Source organism: Quercus suber, unplaced genomic scaffold, assembly GCF_002906115.3.
Source record: "Quercus suber isolate HL8 unplaced genomic scaffold, Cork oak 2.0 scaffold_329, whole genome shotgun sequence".
Taxonomy (NCBI): Eukaryota; Viridiplantae; Streptophyta; class Magnoliopsida; order Fagales; family Fagaceae; genus Quercus; species Quercus suber.
In genome coordinates, this window is record NW_027069782.1 from 692,899 (window position 1) to 715,577 (window position 22,679).

Below are 22,679 nucleotides of genomic sequence, written 5' to 3' on the forward strand. Positions count from 1 at the left end.
CACAACTAAATTGGAAATTCCAGGTATTGAATAAACAATCTTTTATCATGGCCGTAATTCCATCATCTTTCAGTATTATGGCATGCAATTGTGAGGGCAGATGGCAAGGAATCTCAAAATATGATGAAAACCTATCATGAAACCTTGCTTAGACTTCAAAACAAGAAACATTAAAGTAATTGAAAAAAAAACGTTACTAACAACCTAGCGCATTATTTAGAACCCAAAATCATTTATATAATTTTTTTTTTTTTTAAAGCCTAGCACAATGTTTAGACCCCAAAATCAAATTTTACAAAATCACTTTTAGTCCTAAACTAGTTGTTAGCCAAATATCACTGATTAGCAAAATTTCATTTTGCATTCATATTCAAGAATAGACTAAAGCATATATATATATAAAGACCAATATAAAAATGCGAAAAATAAATCAAACCATTCATAGAACACCAAGACTTGTTTATAAAAAGAAAACCCGAGCAATGAGGTGAAAGACAAGGAGTAGGACACACTAATTATAAAAAGCTCATCACCAAGGGAAAAACCAATGGGATACAAAAAATTCACCACCTAAAGAAAATTACCAAGGATATAGGGCTGAACACACTCACCACTCAATGAATTGCCAAAAGAGACACAGAGTATAACACAAATAATTCTAAATTATAACTTTCATAATCTGCTCTTAGTTTAGCCAACTAGCTATATATAGTTCTTAGAAAATCCCTCTAAGCATGGGGAACTAAATGACTATAAGATTTCCAAGATACAGAAATAAAAACATAAATAAATGATCCAATATTTCCCACAAAAGCTTATTTCAAGATTGACTAATTATATGCATCAAGACCAACAAGATTGACTAAATAAATGTTGTAGGACAAGTTGATGGACTTTGACAAGCGGCACAAATTATGGATAATAAGGCTGATGTAAGTTTCGTGAACTGTACCCCTTTTATGACATGTCGTCAGGTCGGTTCCTTCTCACGAAGGTGGAATACGCAGTACTCAATCTTCCTAAAAACTATTTTAGACACAAAGCCAGCCTAGGAGTACACAAAGCCTCTTAAAAAGAGACTAAGGAGCCACAACATGATTATAAGTCCAGGAATCAAAGCATTACTCCATGAGGACCTATCTACCAAACTAGGTCCATTGTAGAGTATAGGATAGGAAGAGGTAAGGCACCGCAAGCTTGCCTAATCATAGCTAGCCTTCATATATCTTTGCTTAAATTAGATTGAGCGAAAGCTATCCTAAAGGCTTAAGCAAATGTGCATTTGTATCTATAGCGTAAAGAGCAGTCTACATGTCTTGTGAGGCAACCAAGGAAAAGAGGGTAAAGCATGTGATCATACAAGCATATAGAAAGATAAGCATGTAAAGAGACAAAACATATCATGGCATCAAACTAAAACCTTAAACATGTGAGCATTGAGAACATCACTTCGACAACATCCAAGTGTGCTCATGTGTATATCCAATCATGCATGACTGTGGCACATGCATGTGGATACCAACCAATATTGAGAGCTTTTGTTCAGGATGAGTGATTAAGTCTTATGAGAATAAAGCATTAGTTGAAGTGAAAACTTCATTAACTCTTGAGCATCTTCCTTTTATTAGAATTTGATTATCTTTGTTCATTATTAATTGTCTTACATATTCTAGGGATGAATGGATTTGATTAATTAAGAATGAATTAACTTGACTTTTACAGTACCATTTTAGTTTAAATCAATTACCCTAATTATCTTGAAGCTTTTTGAGACACCTTCCTTTAATTAGGTTTTAATTTAATTATTAATTTGGAATGAGTAAAGAACCCAAATCAAACTTTGATTAAATGATCAATTAAATCTTGAAAGATTCCTATTAAAAGTGGACTTTCCTTATGTTTGATTCATCAATTTAGTTTCAAAAGAGAATTCAATTGACAACTGAATTAAGGTTTTTAGAAAGTATTATCATTTATGAGTTGAAAGTCTTCCTTATTTATCTTTGATTCTTTTAATTGTCTTGTATAGTTGAGATCAAAATTAAAGAGTGGATGAGAGAGAAGAGAGAATATGCATTAGGTTTATGTTCAAAGAAGGAAGAAAGAAAAAGTCTTAGAGTATCTTAGGTTTTATTACATGTGTATATCTAAAGAAGGAAAAAAGAAACAAAGAAGGTAGAAGACATATAAAAGCATACAAAAACAAATAAGGAAAGAAAATAAAAAATAGCATTTAAAGAAAATCAAACAAAAAAACGCAAGAAATTTGGGTGCTACCCAAATTGGCATACGCCATAAGAAAGATGCGTATGCATCCTTCTACCAACATACGCACCTAGGCTTCAAACAAATTTCCAACAAATAAAACCAAAACAAGAACCCTAGCCATCTAAAGAATGGGTACACAGAGATAATGATGTGTACGCCTATTATTTCATTCGTACACATCCTCATGAAGATTTTAGGATTCTAAACTGATTTATAGAAAATAAAGGAAATGAAACATATAGTTATCACAGAACATGTTATTATCTCCTCCTCGTGACACTTGTAGTAATGTTTGACTAGGCCCTTGGCTAAAATAAACTACCATAGCTTTATGTGTGAAGCAATGATTTGAAATAGTTCAACTAGGATATTTTGGATGACCCTAAGTGGTATGTTAGCAAGCTTGAGTGTGACACCAACTAGAAGTTTGAATCCTACTGAGTATGAGACTATCTTCTAACCAAATGGTCTTTAAAGATTAGTCTAATTCACTGTTTCTGCCCTTTTAGCCTACAACACTTAGGTTTAAGATTTCCCATGGTATTTTGGCAAAGTTTTAGTGGGGTAAAAAGTTTCNAAGTGGAAGTCGAGTTCAGTGAACTCGACTTCCATTGAAAGTCGCCAATACTGAGTTCATCAATTTGCCTGGAAGTCGAGTTTGTTAAAATCGACTTCCAAAAAGAGTCTAACTTACCAAATAAGATTGAACGTGTGCTACCCAACTGAAAAACTTCTGAAATGGTACTGTTTGGCAAATTTTGCCCAAAAATCGTTAGTGAGCTGATTGTCCACACGTACGCCAATGAGAGTACCTGAAGAATAAATAAACAAAGAACCAACAGAGAGCACCAGTGGAGTGCCGGCCAAATACCCTTCGAAAGTTAAGTTAGTGATAGAAGAATCCGTAAGAACTCAGTATTGTGAGAGCTAAGGATTTTTTGCATACCTTGGGTAAGAGGAGACTTGGTGCTTATATAGTGGTATAAGGCTAACCAAGATCCCATGAACATAGGATCTTTCCTTGTATAGAGGATACGGAGTTAGTGTTCCGAGATCTCAGTGCCTTAATTCCAATACTAGGAGGTTACGAGTATGAAGAAGGATTTGTGGACGGGGTGTGCAAGTTATTTCCATGTAGGGATTTATGAGTGGTGTGCACGCAAAGGTTTGTAAGACTCACGGATCAACTGTCTAGCTCAAGAATATCTACCCGTTGGGCTTATGTAGTCACCTGCCAGGCCGATGTCTTCATAGTCGGGTTTGTATGCCCCCACACATGGGGTGCGTGAGTCACCTATCAGGCTAATCCAAGGGGTCCCTTACGGGTCTTCTAGAAGTAGACGGGCACTTGAGGATTTTATCTTGATGAACCTCGAGTGAGGTTCATTTGTTCAGATGGATAAGGAAAACTTTTCTCTGGACAAAAATGCCCTTATCAAGTTGTATAGTAAGTGTTATACTATTGTTCTTCATTCTTTAAGGAGGAGAGATGTGTGCTTAGATGCCAATAGGCTCTACCTTAAGTGATAGCTGTAAAGTTATCTAACACAGATGCATCTCAATCTCAAGCTAGTGCAACTATGACATGCAGTCTTGTATTAAAGCCCAAAATTGTGTGTAGCATAAGAGAACTTTGTTAGTGAAGATTAAGGTTGTCAAAATCGGGATCCTACGTAGGATTGTGGGAGGTAGGTGGGATCGTAAATTATAGGATTAGATTGTGAATCATAGTAAGATCCTACATTATTTGAGAAAAAACAACATATTGGTATGTTAAATAATCACATAAATTATACATTAATTCATAAAAAAACCAAAAATTTGCATCAATTTGATGTAATTACTATACATCACTACATCCATTTGTAAGCATCATTTAAAGATGCCAAAAACCTAAAAACCTGACACTCTATTGGGATGTTATTTTTTATTTGGGTCAAACTGACATTCTATCTCTCTACATTAGAATAGCAAAACCTAGTTTATTGCGATATTATTTTTCATTTGGGTTCAACTGAGTCTTTTGTCAAGTTAAAGAAGATTACAAGAAACTAGGATTATTTGGGATCATCAGAATCATACGATCCTACCAATCCTAAACAATCACAAAAATCCTTGAAAGATCTGGATCGTTTTGGGTAGGTAAGATCGTAAAATCGTAGGATCTAGATTGAGATTTTGACAACCATGGTGAAGATTTTGTTAGAGTGGAATGCCATGTGTATTGTATCTATTGGTGCATTAGAAAATTTGTTAGAGATGAGCAATTAGCGCTAAGTTTTTTAGAGTTTGTTACATTGTCTTTGTTGTATAAATACTTAATCACTCTTGTGTGGGAATAAATAATTATTTCATAGTTATAGTATAATATATAATTTTTTCTCTCTAAATTTTGTGGAAAATAATTTTTTCTCCCTAAAAATTAAACAATTTCTAAAATTATATTTCATTTTATTATTTGGATTTTTTAATTGATATTATTCATTTTTTAGGCGGTCCATATTTTTCTAAATTATGTTATTGTACGTTATGTTTTCCTAATTTTTTCCTTGTACAATTAAATTGTTTAAGTTTCAAATATATTATTCAAATTTCTCAATCTCTTAAAAGATATTATTATATTTATAATTTTTCTTATCCTAGGAGTAGCTTCGAACCATTAATTGGGTTTTGTTTAATAATATAGATATATGAGATTGAAATTGCATATTTTTTAGACATTCCTAAAAATATTTAAAATAATATGTAGAAAAAAAAGAGAGTAGACTTTATGTCTAAAATTGAACACTTTAGTTTCTCAAAAAAAATAAAATAAAATAATTGAACACTTCGCCTATTGAAATGAAAGAAAATAATTTGTATAACAATATAAAGGGAACGCGATCAAACAAATAAAAATTGACTACATGCACTTTCATTTATTAAGATTAATTGCCTTTAACTGGACGTTCATATTACATTTATTCTTACTATGCTCTTGTTGAGCTTCATCATCTGCCACATTATTATTCTTTTTATTATTTATTTTTTACTTTTAGTTTTTTAACAATATTAAATATATAAATATATTGACTTTACAAATTCATCTTAGACAGTTTTAATTTTAAATATTTATTTACTTTAATTTTAATGTTATAACTAAATAATAAATCAATGAAAAATTAAAACAAAAATATTGTCTATACATATTTATCTTGTATTGTTTTAATAGTTGGTAATCACATTCAAATACATAGCCAATATTTTATTTTGATATAAATTCAAAATCTTACTTTCAAAATAACTAAGTAATATGTCCAAAAAAAAAAAAAAAAAAAAAAAAAAACATACAACCAAATTGTGTTAACCCAAACTAGTAATATAAAAAAGAAAAATACAATGACTCATCAGCTTAAAGTAAAATTGCAAGAAAGAATAAATTAATTATATATATATATATATATGTACGAGATAAGTTCAACTTACACTATTTTTACATCATTAATTCAAGGCGAAAATGCATTTTTGGTATCTACATTTTGGGCCTATTCTTAATTTGGTTCCTAAATTAATTTAGCTCCTAGGTCAGTCCCTAATTTTTAAAAATTGTTTTTAAAATAGTCCCTACCGACAACCCAGTGACAGAAAATACTGAGGTGGCAAACGTCGTGTCTTACTTGCTGACATGACACTGACATGGATATTAAAATATTATTAAAAACTATCGCGTCAGCCATGACAAGTGAGCTTTTTAATTAATAAAAAAATAAAAAAATTTTAAAAAAATTAAACTGAAAAAATTCAAAATCAAAAATAAAAAAAGAGAAAACTTTTTCAGATTATCTCTTTTTCTGTGTTTGTCTGTATCTTTCTTCTTTTCGTTTCCTTTTTTTTTTTTCTTCAGATCCTCTCTTTCTTTGTCTCTTCCATTTTCTCGTTGGCCACGCGGACGAGGTATCGAACGAACTCCGGCGAGACCATGACGGTCTCGGTGGTCCCCAACGGAACCTCCAGCCGGATCGAGCAGCAGATCGCGACGATCACGCGCTTGTTGTTCGCGTTGGTTATGCCGGATTCCCTGAACCCGGCCGACCTCGCCGTGGAGACCAGCGACTGAGCCGAGGCGAGGTCTTTGCACTCCACAACGACGATGAGCGGTTCTAAGCGGAGGACGAGTTCGGACTCGGGTTCGGGTTCGGAGCGAGTTGGTGAGTCGGGGAAGAGGAGGGAGATGACCGAGTCGAGATCGGCCGGGTCGTGGGAGACGAAGAACCAGGAGCGGCCTTTGGATTTTTTGTTGGGTTGGGTTTGGTGTATGGGTTGGGAGATTGTAGGCGTCGCCGGTATTTTCTGGGTTGTTGTAGGGGTGGACGGTCGGTAGTGGAGGTGGAGATTGGTGTGGCCATGTTTTTGTTTTAGAGATGGAGTTGTCTCGGCGAGTTTGGTTTCGTGTTTGTGGTTTTTTTTTTTTTTTGACGTGGATTTGTATATTTATTTCTTGGATTTATTGGGTTTGATTTACTGGATGTTTATGGGTTTGATTTCTTTGATTTATTGGGTGGTTTATGAGTTTGATTTCTTGGATTTATTAGGTTTGATTTGTTAAATTTATTGGGTTTGATTTGAGGAAGAACATGAAGCATGAAGTTCATGTCCTGGGGAAGAAGAAAAACAATGTTCTTCTGAAAAATAATAAAAAGCAAACCCATTTTTTAAACCGAAAAAGCTTTTTTTTTTCTTAATTTAATTTAATTAATATTTATTTATTTTAAAATTCTGACCTGAATTTTTGCTTTAATTTTTTATTAATTTAAATATGACGTGACATTTTAAAAATGCTAAATAAATTTTTTTAATAATATTTTAATATCTATGTCAACGTCATATCAGCAAGTAGGGCACGCTGTTTGCCATCTCAGTATTTTTTATCACTATGTTGACGGTAAGGTTTATTTTAAAAACGACCAAAATATAAAGGCAAAAAATGTATTTTCGCCTTAATTCAAAATAGATACAAAATCTAAAAATACACTACAGGCCACATTATCAATTTTCTAAAATTAATGTTTTTTCTTGTATTTCCCATTAACTTCAATAAATGCCCCTCTCAATTTCTCATAGTCTCTCTCCATACCCTTTTTCTCTGCAACTCAAACGTATAGAGCTAATATCCTTCCATTTTTGCTGTTTCCTCATCCTTTCATTTTTTTAAGGTTCTAAATAATTCCTGTCACTTTTTGGTTAAAGTCTCAAATGGCATAAATCCATGAGAGGAGCCGGCTCGTTTGCAAAATAATAGAATTTAAAGTTCTCTACATGTATCAAATAAAATTCCCAGCAACCCTGTGCTCTAGGTCCCACTGCACTCACTTTTTTCTTTTTAGTGTTTGCTTTAATTTTTTTTTTGGTAGAGTAGAGGATCAAAGTTTAGTGTTTGCTTTGATTTTTTTCAATGGACTTAGAGAAGTTAGTCTTGGATGTTCTTTCTCAATAAACCCCTTTCCATCTGTAAAACTAACGCATAAATAATCAGTTTCCCATATATCATATATGCGAAGTCCACCAAATTTGGGAGGGAAAAAAAAAAAAAAATAGAGATACAACAATTTACAAAGTTTTCAAACACTACTCCCAAAACTTATTCCAATCTGCCAACCAAATTAATTAAAAAGAATGGAAAAACAACAATAGCAACAACAACAATAACATAGAATAACCTAAACCAGAGACACCCATTAATCCTTTGATCAAGAAAACAACCAGCAAAATCCAAAAATAGCAAACCTCATAATATTGACAGCGAATTCTATCCCACACTTGCTGTCACATTGCCCATTTAAACTAACCCACTTAAAAAAATGCAACTTAGGAATAACAACACAATTACAATTAATCTTCTAATACTTTTCTGATTCATAGGTTGTTTTCGAATTTCTTATTGTACTAAATTAATATATTAGGATTATTTAAAAAAAAAATTGATTAGAGTAAATCAATAATCAAAGAGAAAAAAAATATAACTTTTTTTTTTTTTTTTTTTTAAGGGAAAACTATTCAAAAGAATGAAAAAGAGAATGATAAATTTATAGTAAAATAGTGTGAATAAGAAGAGACAAAATTATATAAGATGAAGAGAAAGATGAAGAGTGGTGATATTAAAGTAGGGAATAGTGGGAAGATGAAAAGGTAAGAGAGGGAGAAAATGTAACAAAGTGTAAATATTAAAAAAATGAGTAAATGTTAAAAAATAATTATAAAAAATTGAAAAGAAATAAGATAATGGCATGGGCGATATATATACAGATCCTTTTTGTATTGAATTCTCATAGTTTTCTCTCTAGAATTGCTTTCCTTTCATGGTATCAGAGCCTTTATCAATGGGTTCCTTTGCAAATTCAACTTCTTCTACAACAAACACTAAGAAGAACACCATTGCTATTACTCATGGAGTTAATCCTTCACACTTGCTTTTGTCTAACATGGCAAGCATGATGGTAGTGAAGTTGGATTACAATAATTACTTAGTTTGGAGGCACTAGATCGAGGTTATCTTGGAAGCCTATTCTATGATCAATTTCATTGAAGATACCACTGGAGCTCCACATCCTTTTCTGAAAGATAGTTCAGGAAATTACATCACTGAAGCTAATCATTTTCTCTCTAGAATTACTTTCCTTTCAACAACCCCTTTCCTTGTATGAGCAAGGTAGAGGGTGAGATGGTGGGTTTAAAGTTTAAACCTATTGAATGTGTCTGTAACTTACCAATTCAAAAGGGAGAAAAAAAAAAAAAAAAAAACAAAAAGAACAAGGAAAGAAGATGTATACTTGGATTTTCTTTATTAAGAATTGACCAGATCATACCAAGCAATTTGATGATGGCGGATGGGGTGTAGTGGGTTGGTGGCTTCATTGATCTCTCTCTCTCTTGATCAACTAATTGTTCAGGTGTTTATTTTTTTAAAATATTTTTTTATTTAGTTGTAGCGTAAGTGTATTACTCTTGTTTTACATTCTTTAAAGATGAGTGATGTGTCCTCAGATGGCAATAGGCTCTTGCTTAAGCGACAACCCCTTTCCTTTTACGAGTAATGTAGAGGGTGAGATGCTAGCTTATGTATCTGTAACTTACCAGTTCAAAAGGGGGGGGGGAAAAAAACACAAACAAAAAGAGAAGGGACAAGGCTCTTGACAAATACATTATTGGTCTTGAGCACATACTTAATTAAGCACTTCTTGGCTACATCCCTAATATTAAAATTTTGTCTCGCTCTCCACAAAGGTCTGAACATCTTGGCTACTGCATCGATATTTACTGTCCTCTTGGTAAAGAATTTGGCAGCCAAAACGAATTCCTGTATTTGCCTACCTTTAGAGAGCACAACCTTTTTGCCTTCCTTATTAGAGAGAGTTTTTTCCTACCATTCGCAAGATCATCCATCAATCTACACCCACTATTTAACAACACAACAGAAAATAGACCCTAAATATTCAAGCAAACTTATCAGCGCAAAGAAAAACAAATCTTCTTCCCCAAAAGAGAAAGGAAACCTTATACTACAGCCAAGAGAAAGTAGAGTGCGAACGTAGACTCCACCCGGCTTTCCAATTCATTAATTCGATTTAGGACTTTTTTGTTTGGACTTTTTAATAGGCACTTTTATGATAATTGCTAATTGGGTTTGGTTTATCTCTAGTAATTGTGATAGTTATTAAGATAATAAAAAAAGAAAAAGATGACCCATTCTCCAAAAAAAAAAAAAAAAACGAAAAAGGAAAAAAAGAAGAAAAGGAACTACCAAACAAGAAAAAAGGCAATTGTAAATATGCTTGTAAAGTATACTCTAAAGTCTAATTTACGTTATTAAAAAAGCGAAATCTTCTAAAATAGGACAGGGACAAAAAGACCTTTTTGCGTTCGTGTGCAGGGGGTTGAGGAACGAATATTTGGGAGTTATAAAACTGACAAGGAAAGAGACAGTGAAGTTTGGTTTGAGTGTTCTCTTTTGGTTAACGTGTCGTCCTACCACACTCCATTCCAATTTCCATACCTTTCTTGTTCACCCCTTCTTCCTTTCTCTCAACTCCAACTCCAACTCCCATACCGCATACAAAGAATTCAGGTTAATTAATTTAGATATGTCTTGTCCCTCTCTCTTTCATTACTACTATTCCTTGTCTTCTAGTTACTCTTATTCTGTAGAGGTAGAAGAAGAAGAATGCAGGTGTCTTCTTTTTGCTCACCCTTTATATCCTTCAACTATACCCCTCGTCATTTTGCTTACCCACTTCAATTCACACTTCATTCTTCTCCTAATGCAAGTGTTAGTATAATTGCTCATGGCTGCCTCAACCAGCTCCTTCCTGTCTACTATCCTAGAACTACTACTATTCGGAGGAGGAGGAGGAGAAGAAAGTATGGTATTGGTGTGGTCTCTGCCAGTGCCACTGCTAGTAGTAGTAATGGGGGCTTGGAGCCATTCACAGAACGAGCAATTAAGGCCATTATGTATTCCCAAAGAGAAGCAAAAGCACTTGGGAGAGAGATGGTATTTCCACAGCATCTCTTGCTGGGTTTAATTTCTGAGGATGAGGAGCACCACCTCCACCATCATTATCTTTATGAGCAACAAGGCTTTCTTGGATCGAACATCACCCTCCACATGGCACGCGATGCTGTTCGCAACATTTGGCATCATCATCCTCCTCATCCTACTGCTTCTAATAGTTCTACTTCTACTTCTAGTGCGGCTCTCCCCTTTTCCCTTAGTTCAAAGCGCGTGTTTGAGGCTGCGCTTCACTATTCCCGAACCATGGCTCATCATTTCATCGCCCCTGAGCACATCTCCATTGCCCTCTTTACTGTTGATGATGGCAGTGCCACTCGACTCCTCTACAGGTACCCATCCCCTTCTTTCTTTCTTTCTTTCTTTAACAAAATATTTCAGAGTGAATTGTATTAATATGCAGCAGCAGCAGCATCAGCATCATGATTAGGCCAAACTACACTCCAATATTAAATCCTTAAAACTTTTTTATCTCTTCTGTGCTCTCCTTTGGTCTAATTTTTCTCCCTAATGAAATTTTTTTACTACTCTGTGCAATGTGGCTGACAGGTTATTATACGATGGCAACCTTCTTAATTTATTGTTCATTTATTGCATTGTAATGATTCATGAATTTTAATGTGCACAAAGGTCTAGAGTTGGAATACATATGCTACAAACTTGCCATCTTATATAAGTATGGTATTCAGATTAGGGGCAAATGTCAATCAGTTGGCGGCTGTGGCAATCTTCAGACTTCAGGAGGAGCTTGCCAAAGATGGTAGAAATCCATCTGTGGAATCTCAATGGATGCGTGGAAAATCCTTTTTAAGAAAAGCAGCAATTATGAGATCCCCTGAAAAGCCAAGAGGTAACAAAACAAGTCAATATCCTCAATTTCTTTAGTTTCATGATCAATAAGTCTAAAAATTTAATGACACAGCAAACTTTACAACATTTTTCATAATTGCTGAGGTCGTAGGTTGTGATTTGGTACAATGAAAGTTATGTCAGTTGAGTTTCATGTAAAAGTGAAATTGCATTAATCATAATTTGTCACTTCAACCAGTTGTGAAATACTTTGTTTCTACAAAAACGGAAAGCAATGTTTTGTAATTTAACTGTGTCTGTCAGAAAAAACTGCATTAGCACAGTTTTGTGTGGATCTTACTGCCCGTGCAAGTGGAGGGCTCATGGATCCTGTTATTGGCCGAGAAAACGAACTTCAAAGAATCATTCAGATACTTTGCCGCAGAACCAAAAATAACCCCATTCTTCTTGGTGAAAGTGGCGTTGGAAAAACAGCCATTGCTGAAGGATTGGCATTAAACATTGCACAGGCAAATGTTCCTATTTTTCTCTTGGTATGCTATAATTCTTCTGTTTCTTTACTCTTATTCAGATGCATCTGCTTATAGTTTCATTTTTTTTACCAAAAAAAATATGTGACTAGTTTATTGTTGTTTCCTTAGAAAAAACGTATAATGTCCTTGGACATAGCACTTTTAATGGCTGGGGCAAAGGAGAGGGGAGAATTAGAGGCACGTGTTACTAAATTAGTTGAGGAAGTAATGAAAGCAGGTGAATACATTTTTGAAGTTCCATTTAAGAACAGAACTGCTTTTACTGTTGCTCAGTTTTGATATGCTTTCATTTGCAGGTGATGTCATTCTTTTTATTGATGAAGTTCATATACTTGTTGGACGAGGAAATAGGGGTTCTGGTCTTGACATTGCTGAACTACTGAAACCTTCACTTGGGAGGGGTCAATTACAGGTGATTGTTTCTTGTATAATGATATAATCATGCTTGTCTCATATCTTGTCATGTTAGTGAGACTTGAAGACCTAATATATAGGCATCCCATCTAAACTGATTATTAAAGCATGATTCTTAAAATCTAATTTATATAAAACTGAAACTTATTGGAAGTACTAGGAATAGATAGTGAAGTTAGGATCAATACTATTAGGCAACCAAACTCCATGTATGGAATCAGTCACCATGTGGCACTCATGAACAACTGGGATGCCATTTTATCCTTGGCTTATGGGATTAGGCTCACAGCTTGATCAATGGAATCCTTCAAACAGAGGGCCAAATCAAAGAAATATCAATATTATGCCTTTTACTAATCATCTAACGAGTGTGACCATAGATTTCAAATGAATATAACAGATACATCACTCATGAATCTGTTTGAAGAAAGTTTTCTCAAAAGTGTGTAGTTGGAATTTGTCCTAGATGATGCTTAAAACAGTATCATGGTCGGTTTAGGTGCAAGTGCAACCTAAATAGACTATCATAACGATTAAAGTACAACAAAGGTATTTGAATGTTGAGTGTACCAATATGAAGGAGCGATTTAAATGCACTTGAATATCGGTATCATGGTCAAAGTGATGCAGCCAGAGGCAGTGATCAAAGACATGATTGCCCTGGATTAAGTAGCAAAGCCAGATAACATAAAAGGATCAATGTAGCTGACCCCTAGTTGCTGGCTTTTGGGCTTTTTTTAAGTTGACTCTAGTGAAAATGTGAAATGTCCACTATCAAACCTTAGTTCTCTAACAATACTCATTGTTACAAGATTACATAGTAAACTTAAACTCAAGTTCTTTCTCCTCTTGGGATTGAAATGTAATTGTCATCAGGAAGAAATCTTTACTTTTTGCTCTGAAGGTGTCATGAGGTGATCAGTGGAAAAACTTTATATCATCCTCGGATCATTTTTGTCCTTTTTGAAAAATTTAATAGAATTATGAGTTATGATAGCAATGTTCGTTCATGCATTTTTCTGTTCCAAAAGCAATCATTTTATTTTATCCCCTAATAACTGCAAGTCTCTGAAGGGTATATGGCAATTTTAAAATTCTAGTATGAATCAGTTTTAGCACTTTCTATATGATTTTTTTTTTTTTTTATCACTTGTCACAAGTCTGTGCAAAGCGTGGGAAAGTTACAGCCCCTGGTAGGAAACTTTTTATTGAATTTAAGAAGGGTAGTTAGAGAAGACTTCACTGAATTTCAAAAGTATTTGTTGTTTTCCTTCAGTGACATTAAACTTTGCAAGAGCAAATTCATGGTGCCTGGCTCTTTTATCTTCACTTAAGTATAGCCCTTGCTAATTATACTTTTATGTGAGCATAATTGTCGTTGCTAAGATTCATGCCATACAAAAGAAAAATAATTAAAAAAAAAAAAACAGCCAAAGTATTGCAGAAAGAAGCACAACAACGATTGTAATCCAAAGCATTCAACCAAAAGTCATGGCTCGTGAGCTTTGATAGTTGCAAAGAAACACAAAAAATAAAAGAAATAGCTTTCAGCCATTAGAAAAAACAAAGAAGCCTTTTAATAGTTCATAACAAATTAGACCTCCTTGTATACTTTAAATTAAAACAAACCAAATTATATGGAAGGGCAACAGCAAAAAAAACAATAAGCATAATTTTAGATGGAAGAAAACAACATGAGATAGAACAATAAATTAGTACCTTTGGCAGCAAAAGCTTTCCAGTTTTGATGTTTAATTGCTTTCAAGCACATGGTTTCTTCTGCTTTTAAAACAACAAGAAAGTGCTTTCTCCTGCCATACTTTGTTCTTTTAAGTCGAAGTAGTAAGAGTCTCATTGACTACTTGAATCAAACATATGGTGGGCAACCTGTTAAATATACTATAAGAACTTCAAGATGCCAATACATGTACATGCAAATTTATATAGATGAAATTCAGATTGGAGCTAATTAACTTCGATGAAAATGAACCACATTAGGAAATTCTGGATAACTAATTCCTAAACTGAAAAGAAAAAAGTGTGCAATATATAGGAAATGAAGTGTCTTTACATCACTACCACACAAGGGATTGTGAATCCAAAAATTTTGGATCCCAAAAACCCACTTTTCAAATGGCATTCTCATGAAGGTTTTATGTGATGTCTCTCACTGATTTTAAAACACTTAAGCTATACCGGCTTTTCATATAGCACGTACCCACCCCATTCTTCTGTCATTCTTTTGCATGCATTGTTCATTTCTCTTCACTTCTACTCTATTAGAGAACTCACTAACTTTTCCCCCTTCAACCTATTTTCTTGGAGGAGTCTTCCACTCCCTCTGTCATAATTTTGTTAACTTTGGGTAGAGCCATTTTCTCTGGAAGTGCTACATATATATACATAGGCATGTGGCATGGGTTCCTTAACTTCTATCCCTATGATTCCTTCTTTCACAGATATGTCTTGTCTGTATTTCTCTGCAGCCTTTACTGTAGCATCAAATGACGATAAAACCTCTCTTCACAAGCAATATATGTTTATCAAATTGTCTAACAAACCAGATATTGCAATAATTGATAGGATAATGCTGATGTGGCAAATTTATGAAGTCGATCAAAATTCAAATGCTTCCATTTTAATAATAATAATAATAATTATTATTATTATGTATATTTTTAGATTTATGTAAAAATATCATATTAGAGTAGTATATCCATCTTTATAAAGATATCTAACTTTTTTTTCCACATATAATAAGTTGTCTTGTATCGTGATTAAGGTGCACTAACCTCCCATTGTTTGCAGTGCATTGCATCTACAACTATAGATGAATACAGGATGCATTTTGAGAAGGATAAAGCATTAGCAAGAAGATTCCAGCCTGTGTGGATTAATGAGCCTAGCCAGGTTGTTTTCAATATTTGTTTTCATCTTACAATATTTATGTTCGGTTGGTTTTTAATTTTTTCATTATTAAATATGTAAATATTTTTAGGATGATGCAGTTAGAATATTGTTGGGTCTAAGTGAGAAATATGAGGCGCATCACAACTGCAGATTTACACTAGAAGCCATAAATGCAGCTGTGTATCTGTCAGCCAAATATATATCTGATAGGTATCTTCCTGATAAAGCTATTGATCTCATTGATGAGGCTGGGAGTAGAGCTCGTATTGAAGCCTTCAAGAGGAAGAGAAAACAGCAAACATGTATACTTTCAAAGTCACCAGATGAGTATTGGCAAGAAATTAGAACCGTTCAGGCTATGCATGAACTGGTAATGACAATGTCCAAAATTAATGTTTACTTAAAATATTCATGATTTGCAGATAACACAAGATTTGTGTCTAAATGTAACCAGGTCCTGGCAAGTAAGCAATATGAAGGTGATTATAGCTTGGATGATACCATTGATCTTGTTTCAAAATTCTCTTTGCCTTCCACATCAGATGCCAATGAGTATGACATTTGGCCCCAAATTGTATGAAGGATGAAAACACTAGGCCTGCATTCACCTTGGAATCAGTTTGATACTTAACTAAATTTCTTGTTTTGATTTTTTTTCCCAGACCTTCAATAGTAGGACCGGATGATATAGCAGCAGTTGCTTCACTTTGGTCAGGGATTCAGGTTCAGCAGCTTACAGATAATGAAAGAATGCTTTTACTGGGTCTTGATGAGCAACTTAGGAGACGAGTTGTTGGTCAAGATGAGGCTGTTTCCACTCTTTCCCGAGCTGTTAAGAGGTTCTGGGCCGGCTTGAAAGACCCCAAAAGACCAATTGCTGTAATTCTCTTTTGTGGCCCAACTGGGGTTGGCAAAACTGAATTAACAAAAGCTTTTGCAGCGTCCTATTTTGGATCGGTAAGGCATCAAACTAACTATATATGTGAGTTAGGTGAAGTTTCACATAGTATATCTCTTAGCTAATATTACATTACTCAATGACTATCAATCAAATTAATTTTTTGACACTCCCACTCTTGGATTACATATTCTCTTTCTACTTACACACATGTCAAATTCATATTAATCAGATGTCATTTACTTTTGGACACCATTTCAACCTATATATATATATATATATAAGCTATTTGGTTCTGGACAACCGTGTATTTTAATCTGCTGTTTTGTTACCACTTTTTTGATGTTGGACTTCACATTTACATGTGAAATCCCTAATGCTTCCTTAAACTGCAATTGTTATTATTATTATTTTTTTCTTTCTAAATTGAATTGTTAATATGATGTACATATTTTTGATTGATAAGTTATGCACTTGATGCATCTTGAACCCAAAACTTCACCCTTTACCTATGACTTAAAAGGGTAGAGGTGCAAGTTGAGTTAGATGATGATCCATAATAGCCTTTCAGGTGCTGGATATGTGAAGCAAGTTGTATGATTTTTACTGGCAATGGGAATTTTGAGCATTAAGGCTGGTAGGGGTCTAGATTTTAATGTGGAAAAGGGCTAGGAAACATGCAGGGTTTTTTAGACTCATATTCTGTGTAATAAGATGGGTATATTCTAGGGCTCAAACTGGTAAGACAAGTAAGAATATCAGACCAGATTCAGAACTGTGAACAGTAGACAGAGGACCGTAGGCTATAGTAGTTCAGGTTTTGATTGATTTGGAATGATTTGGAAGCCAATCAAACGTAGGTTGTTTAGGATTTCAGGTCAGATTATAGGTTTGAAGGTTGGATGATTTGGACGATAATGTATATATCACACCTAGTTTTCCCTAACCATTACACCTTGTGTTAAACCTTTAGAGTATATTGATGCAAAATTTTGATGAACTTATTATGTAATGAAACATCCTATGGACTTTTAATTGCTTCCATTTCAAGTTTAGAAGGAAATTTTCAGAGACTTACTAGGCCCTCAGCTCATGTGTTCATTTGTGAGAGGACAAAATTTGGCTACAAACTTAGTTGTAGCCTAAAGCTACAACTCTCACTTTAAAAATTAACATAGTAACATATTTTGAAATCTAACCGTTGAATTGCATGTTTTTTATGTTCTTAAAGCACATGTAAAATTTTGTGTCCTTAAAGCACATGTAAAATTTTGTGTCAATCGGATTTTATTTACTATTGATTTATAAACTTATTTTTATACATAATTTTAGACTACAAAAGCTTGAAATTTAAGCATTTGATTGGTGACATAGCTATTAATATTTGATCTTTTGGAAATTTTGTAAACATGGAGGATATAAGAAGAGAATGTAATCTAACGGTAGATTTGTCAAAATTCATATTTAATAAAATGATATTAAGTGGAGTTGTAGCCTTGGAAACCCTGGCCCAGGCACAACAACAGTCAATCAACAAGCATATATTGGTGTTACAATTTTTAAAACTTTAATTCTAGCGCACCATTGTAGTATTAAAAGCAACCACATTTGATGGCCAAATAGACCCATGAACACTTGTTTTTGGGTTCAGTGAGATGAATCAATTCTTTGAACAACCCTATTAAGCACATTGAATAGATGATGAGAAGGTTAGGTCTGCCGAGATGAAACTAATAGATAGAGGCAAAAAATACTAGTATAATATTGACAACCTCCACCTTAGAAAAGATTATTCTGATGAGAGTTTTTTTTTTTTTCAGCCGGTGGTGAAGCCCAGGGTTGTTAGTTTTTCTCCTTTTATTTCTTGTTTTGCTAACACTTCTGCATCATCCCCCTAGCACTTAAACTGAAGGGGAAAAAATGATACTAAACCAACTGTTTCCTAACATAGAAACTTACAACTATGACTCAATAACAGTTAAAGTAGGATGGGAAGGGTGCCAATTAGGTCCAACACCAAATTTAGACCATAATTTTGAATGATCTTGGGGTGAAGTTTGATTTTCCTAGAGGGTCTAGCAGCATGAGTCAATCTAACTACTTCATACGATAATACCATGGAAACAATGGCTGAAATGAATGGGGAAAGTGATTGAGAAATTAAAACTGGAAAATATCCAACAGATTAGAGTTGATTTCGTGATTACAACTTAATGCAGTACCACAATCTCAATCTACAATGTGTCGGCATTAACCATAAAATGTGATTGAGAAATTTAACCATGCATCCAGGGCATTTCAGATGATGCAATAATGGTTTTGCATTCCAATAATCTTTTCATTGAAATGTTTAATCCAATTTGTATGATCCCTGACATTATCCCCTTTGCATTGAAATATTTAACCTAATTTGTATGATCCCTGATATTCTTTTTTCAGGAGCAGGCCATGATAAGATTGGACATGAGTGAATATATGGAGCGGCATTCAGTGAGCAAATTAATAGGATCACCCCCAGGTTATGTTGGCTTTGGAGAGGGTGGCACTCTAACTGAAGCTATTAGAAGACGGCCGTTCACAGTGATATTGCTTGATGAAATAGAGAAAGCCCATCCAGCTATATTCAACATCCTCCTCCAATTATTTGAAGATGGCCACCTTACTGATTCCCAGGTTTGTTCCAGCTAGTTTGCACCAGTACATGCTGCCAGAAAATGGTAGAGATCAAATAGTGGACAATTGAACTCTGCTTGATAAATGGAAAAAAATATGATTAACACTGCACAGAAATTAATTATAAAAGAAAAAAATGGTATAATGGAATCTTTCTGCTAATGAAATAGTGTAATTTTAGCCTTGTTAGATAGTCTTGGACCATTCAGTCTCTAAGGTTTCTTAGAACTTGGTTTAACAGGGAAGAAGAGTATCTTTTAAGAATGCAATAGTGGTGATGACTTCAAATGTAGGTTCTACTGCCATCTCTATGGGTAGAAAGGGCTCTATGGCTTTCTTCACTGCTGATGATAAGTCAACTTCATATGCTGGGATGAAAGAAATAGTAATGAAAGAACTCAAGACATATTTTCGTCCAGAGTTGCTCAACAGGATAGATGAAGTAGTTGTGTTTCGTCCCCTTGAAAAGGCTCAGGTTTGTCACCTTTCATTGACTTGTTAGCTCCAGTGAAGTTAGTTCTTGAAAGGTTGTCATTACTCCATTATGTTTCTAGGTTTTTTGAAAATAATTCAATAAAATAATAACAACTACCTAGCCTTAATACCAAAATTTTGGGGTCAATTATAAATTCTCAACAAATAACTGGGATTGGCCATATATTTTTTTCAACTTTACCGCCATTCTATTCTATTTGAAGTCATACTTTGGATTACTTTTTTAATTGATATGTCCCTTTTTACTACTTCTATTAATGTTATTTTTGGTCTTCTTCTACTTTTTTTTGTTCCCTCAACTTAAATCAACTCACTTTTTCTTACTAGTGCATTTATTGCAACATGACCAAACCATCTCAAGCGGTTCTTCCTCATCTTTTGATCACTAGGGTTTAGTCCTATCTTTAAGTGATTTTCTACTTATTCATTTTAACTTTTCATTTTAGCTACATTTATTTTATGAATATGTTGCTTGTTAATAGTCCAATGTTTATTATCAGAGCATAGTTGATCTTATAGCAATCTTAGAGTAGCATTTGGGAGGTGTAAACTCCCTGCAGTTACTATTATACAACCCAAGACACCCAAAACCCCTTCATACGGTTTTGTATTCTTAAAAAAAATTGTACATGTGTTGTAAAGAAAAAATAATTTTTTAATCTTGTGGTTGTGGGTGGAGAGAAAAAGAGAGTGGGAGGAAAGAGAGAGAGAGAATAGTACTTTTTATTATTTTATTAGGTAGTTTATATCATTTTATTGAGTTGTATGTAAAAATAAGGACTGGGATGTTGGGTGAGTTGTGAAATGGTTTGATAAAATAGATTAAGTGATAGTGCTCTTATGATATTTTTACATCCCCCGATGTTAGTACTCTTATGATATTTTCATTTAACTTAATAGGTACTCTACGATCAAACAATACTCCTGATCCACTTTTTCACTCCATCTACCATATTCTTATCCTATAATCCACACCCTCTTCAAAATCTCTCTATCATTATGAATTATTGATCCAAGATATCGAAAGACCTCGCTCTTTGGTATCTTTTGACCATCGAGTATTATTACCCCTTAATCTTTGTATCTACTTTTACTAAACTTACATTCCATGTACTTTGTTTTAGTCATATATAATTGAAAGACATTAATTTTAGTGATTTTCCAAATTTCTAATTTGATATTAACTACACTTCAAGTTTCATCAACTTAAACTATATCATTTGCCAAAAACATATACCGAGAGACTTTCTCTTGGATCGATTTAGTGAGTTCATCCATCACTTGTGCAAAGAGATATGGAATTAATGTTGATTCTTGATGTAAACCTATAGTGATAGGAAACTTAGCTGTGATGCCTCCATATATTTGCACACTAATTATAGTTGTTTCATATGATCATTAATTAACTTAATATACTTTAGAGGAACTCTTTTCTTTTCCAAGACCCCACGTAATTATATTAAGATCTATATAAACCTCTTTATATTTTTCCATTAGACGTCTAAGTAAGAAAATAACTTCCATTATAGTCTTGTAGAATAGATCATCCTGACATCAAAAAATTGAAAACACACAAGAATATAGGATTTAAGTAGTTTTGAATTTTGCTTTCATCAACGGAAAATAGATCATCATGACATTTTACAACTTTTATAAAGGGTTTTATGGTGAATGGAAAATATTTTACAAATTTGACGACATTTTACCTACAAACAAACACCTGAAAATGGAAAAAAAATTTTACTTCAAAACAAACGGAGGGTTAAGCCTTTGTTTTTTACTCTCCCTCTCTTCTTTTTCTTCCTCTTTTTTCTCTCGTCCCTAATGCTTTGTATATAAAGAATGGAAACACGATGATGCTTAACACATAGGCGTTTTTCTCTCGCTGTAATCCAGATTGATTTAATCCTAAATCTTTTTTTTTTTTTTTTTTCATTCTACTCTATATAGTCTATGTGTCTCTCTCTCACTGCATACATAATGTTTCGTATTTTATAACTCAACCCGAACCAATATTTGAGTTTCTCTACTGGGGGAGAGAAACTCAAACATTATTAGTCAACTTGATTCTAACGAAACTAGAAGCTTGATTTGCACGAATTTGTGCTCATCTAGGACTCGATATTACATAACTCTGTTGAAGTAGCAGTACTGATTGATATACTGAAGTGTTAAAGTTCACGTCATCAATTATTCCAGATGCTGGAGATTTATAATGTAATGTTGGAAGAGGTGAAGCACAGGCTCATATCTCAAGGGATTTGTTTAGAGGTATCTGAATCAGTGAAGAATCTGGTGTGTCAGCGAGGGTACGACAAGACTTCTGGTGCCCGAGCTCTGAGGAGAGCAATAAGTCTAATAATTGAGGATGTCTTGAGTGAAGCAATCCTTTATGGAGATTACAGCCCTGGTGACACTGCACTCATTGATTTGGATGCTTCTGGAAATCCGTTTGTGACTCACCATGTTTCTGATTCGGCACCCATGTTGTAACTTGTAATTCTAATTAATTTTTAATTCCATCATCTAATCTTATAGGCATACATATGCCCAGTTGTTGTTTTTAGTTTAATTAGATCACATTTATTCAAGTGTAAATAACTAAAATTATCAGTATCTAAGAAAAATGAGGGTTTGATTTTGTTGCTATTATTTTATTTTTTTATGTTAAAGGTAAGGCCTTGGTGTGATGACAAGTGATCACCACAAAAATTCACAGGTTGCAAACTAGCCTCTTAAAAAATTAAAATGGGGTAAGGTTGTACCTCTACTAGATTCTACAAAGTAAGAGTTTTATACATTAAGTACGATATTTTATGTTCTGAAATTCGGACACTTATAATTTTTATGTGAAATGGGTACCTCTCATTTTATCTTTCCCGGTTTTACTTACCTTATTAGTGAAGATGCAAGACATAATGTTTATAATTCATCCTCCTCTTACCCCCATTCTCCAATCCAGAACACTAAGGCTTAAAACCCAAATGAAAAAAAACTTGAGACCCACAAAATTTTCAAAACCCATAACTCTAAAACTTGACACCTCAAGCCCTAAAATCAATCTAAACGCAAAACCCAAAAAAGTAGAACATCTGAACCTCAAATACTAAAACATGAAGGGAAAATGCTAGAG

At 33.9% G+C, this 22,679-nt stretch overlaps 1 protein-coding gene across 1 annotated transcript; it reads left to right on the top strand.

Moving 5' to 3' along the window:
• Positions 1-10,243: 10,243 nt before the first annotated feature.
• Positions 10,244-22,195, top strand: LOC111989394 (chaperone protein ClpD, chloroplastic). The gene is made up of 12 exons (XM_024021182.2): positions 10,244-11,145; positions 11,503-11,663; positions 11,927-12,156; positions 12,265-12,373; positions 12,453-12,568; positions 15,379-15,480; positions 15,569-15,850; positions 15,935-16,032; positions 16,143-16,437; positions 18,818-19,051; positions 19,293-19,526; positions 21,746-22,195. The coding sequence occupies exons 1-12, from the start codon at positions 10,466-10,468 to the stop codon at positions 22,037-22,039; spliced, it is 2,835 nt and encodes a 944-aa protein (XP_023876950.1). The 5' UTR covers positions 10,244-10,465; the 3' UTR covers positions 22,040-22,195.
• The last annotated feature ends 484 nt before the right edge of the window (positions 22,196-22,679 follow it).

Excerpts from the sequence above, each read along its gene's own strand:
- LOC111989394 (XM_024021182.2), top strand. The coding sequence starts at position 10,466 with ATGCAGGTGTCTTCTTTTTGCTCACCCTTTATATCCTTCAACTATACC. Across the intron at positions 11,664-11,926 it reads ATCCCCTGAAAAGCCAAGAG|AAAAAACTGCATTAGCACAG; the intron begins GTAACAAAACAA and ends TGTGTCTGTCAG. Across the intron at positions 16,438-18,817 it reads CAGCGTCCTATTTTGGATCG|GAGCAGGCCATGATAAGATT; the intron begins GTAAGGCATCAA and ends TTCTTTTTTCAG.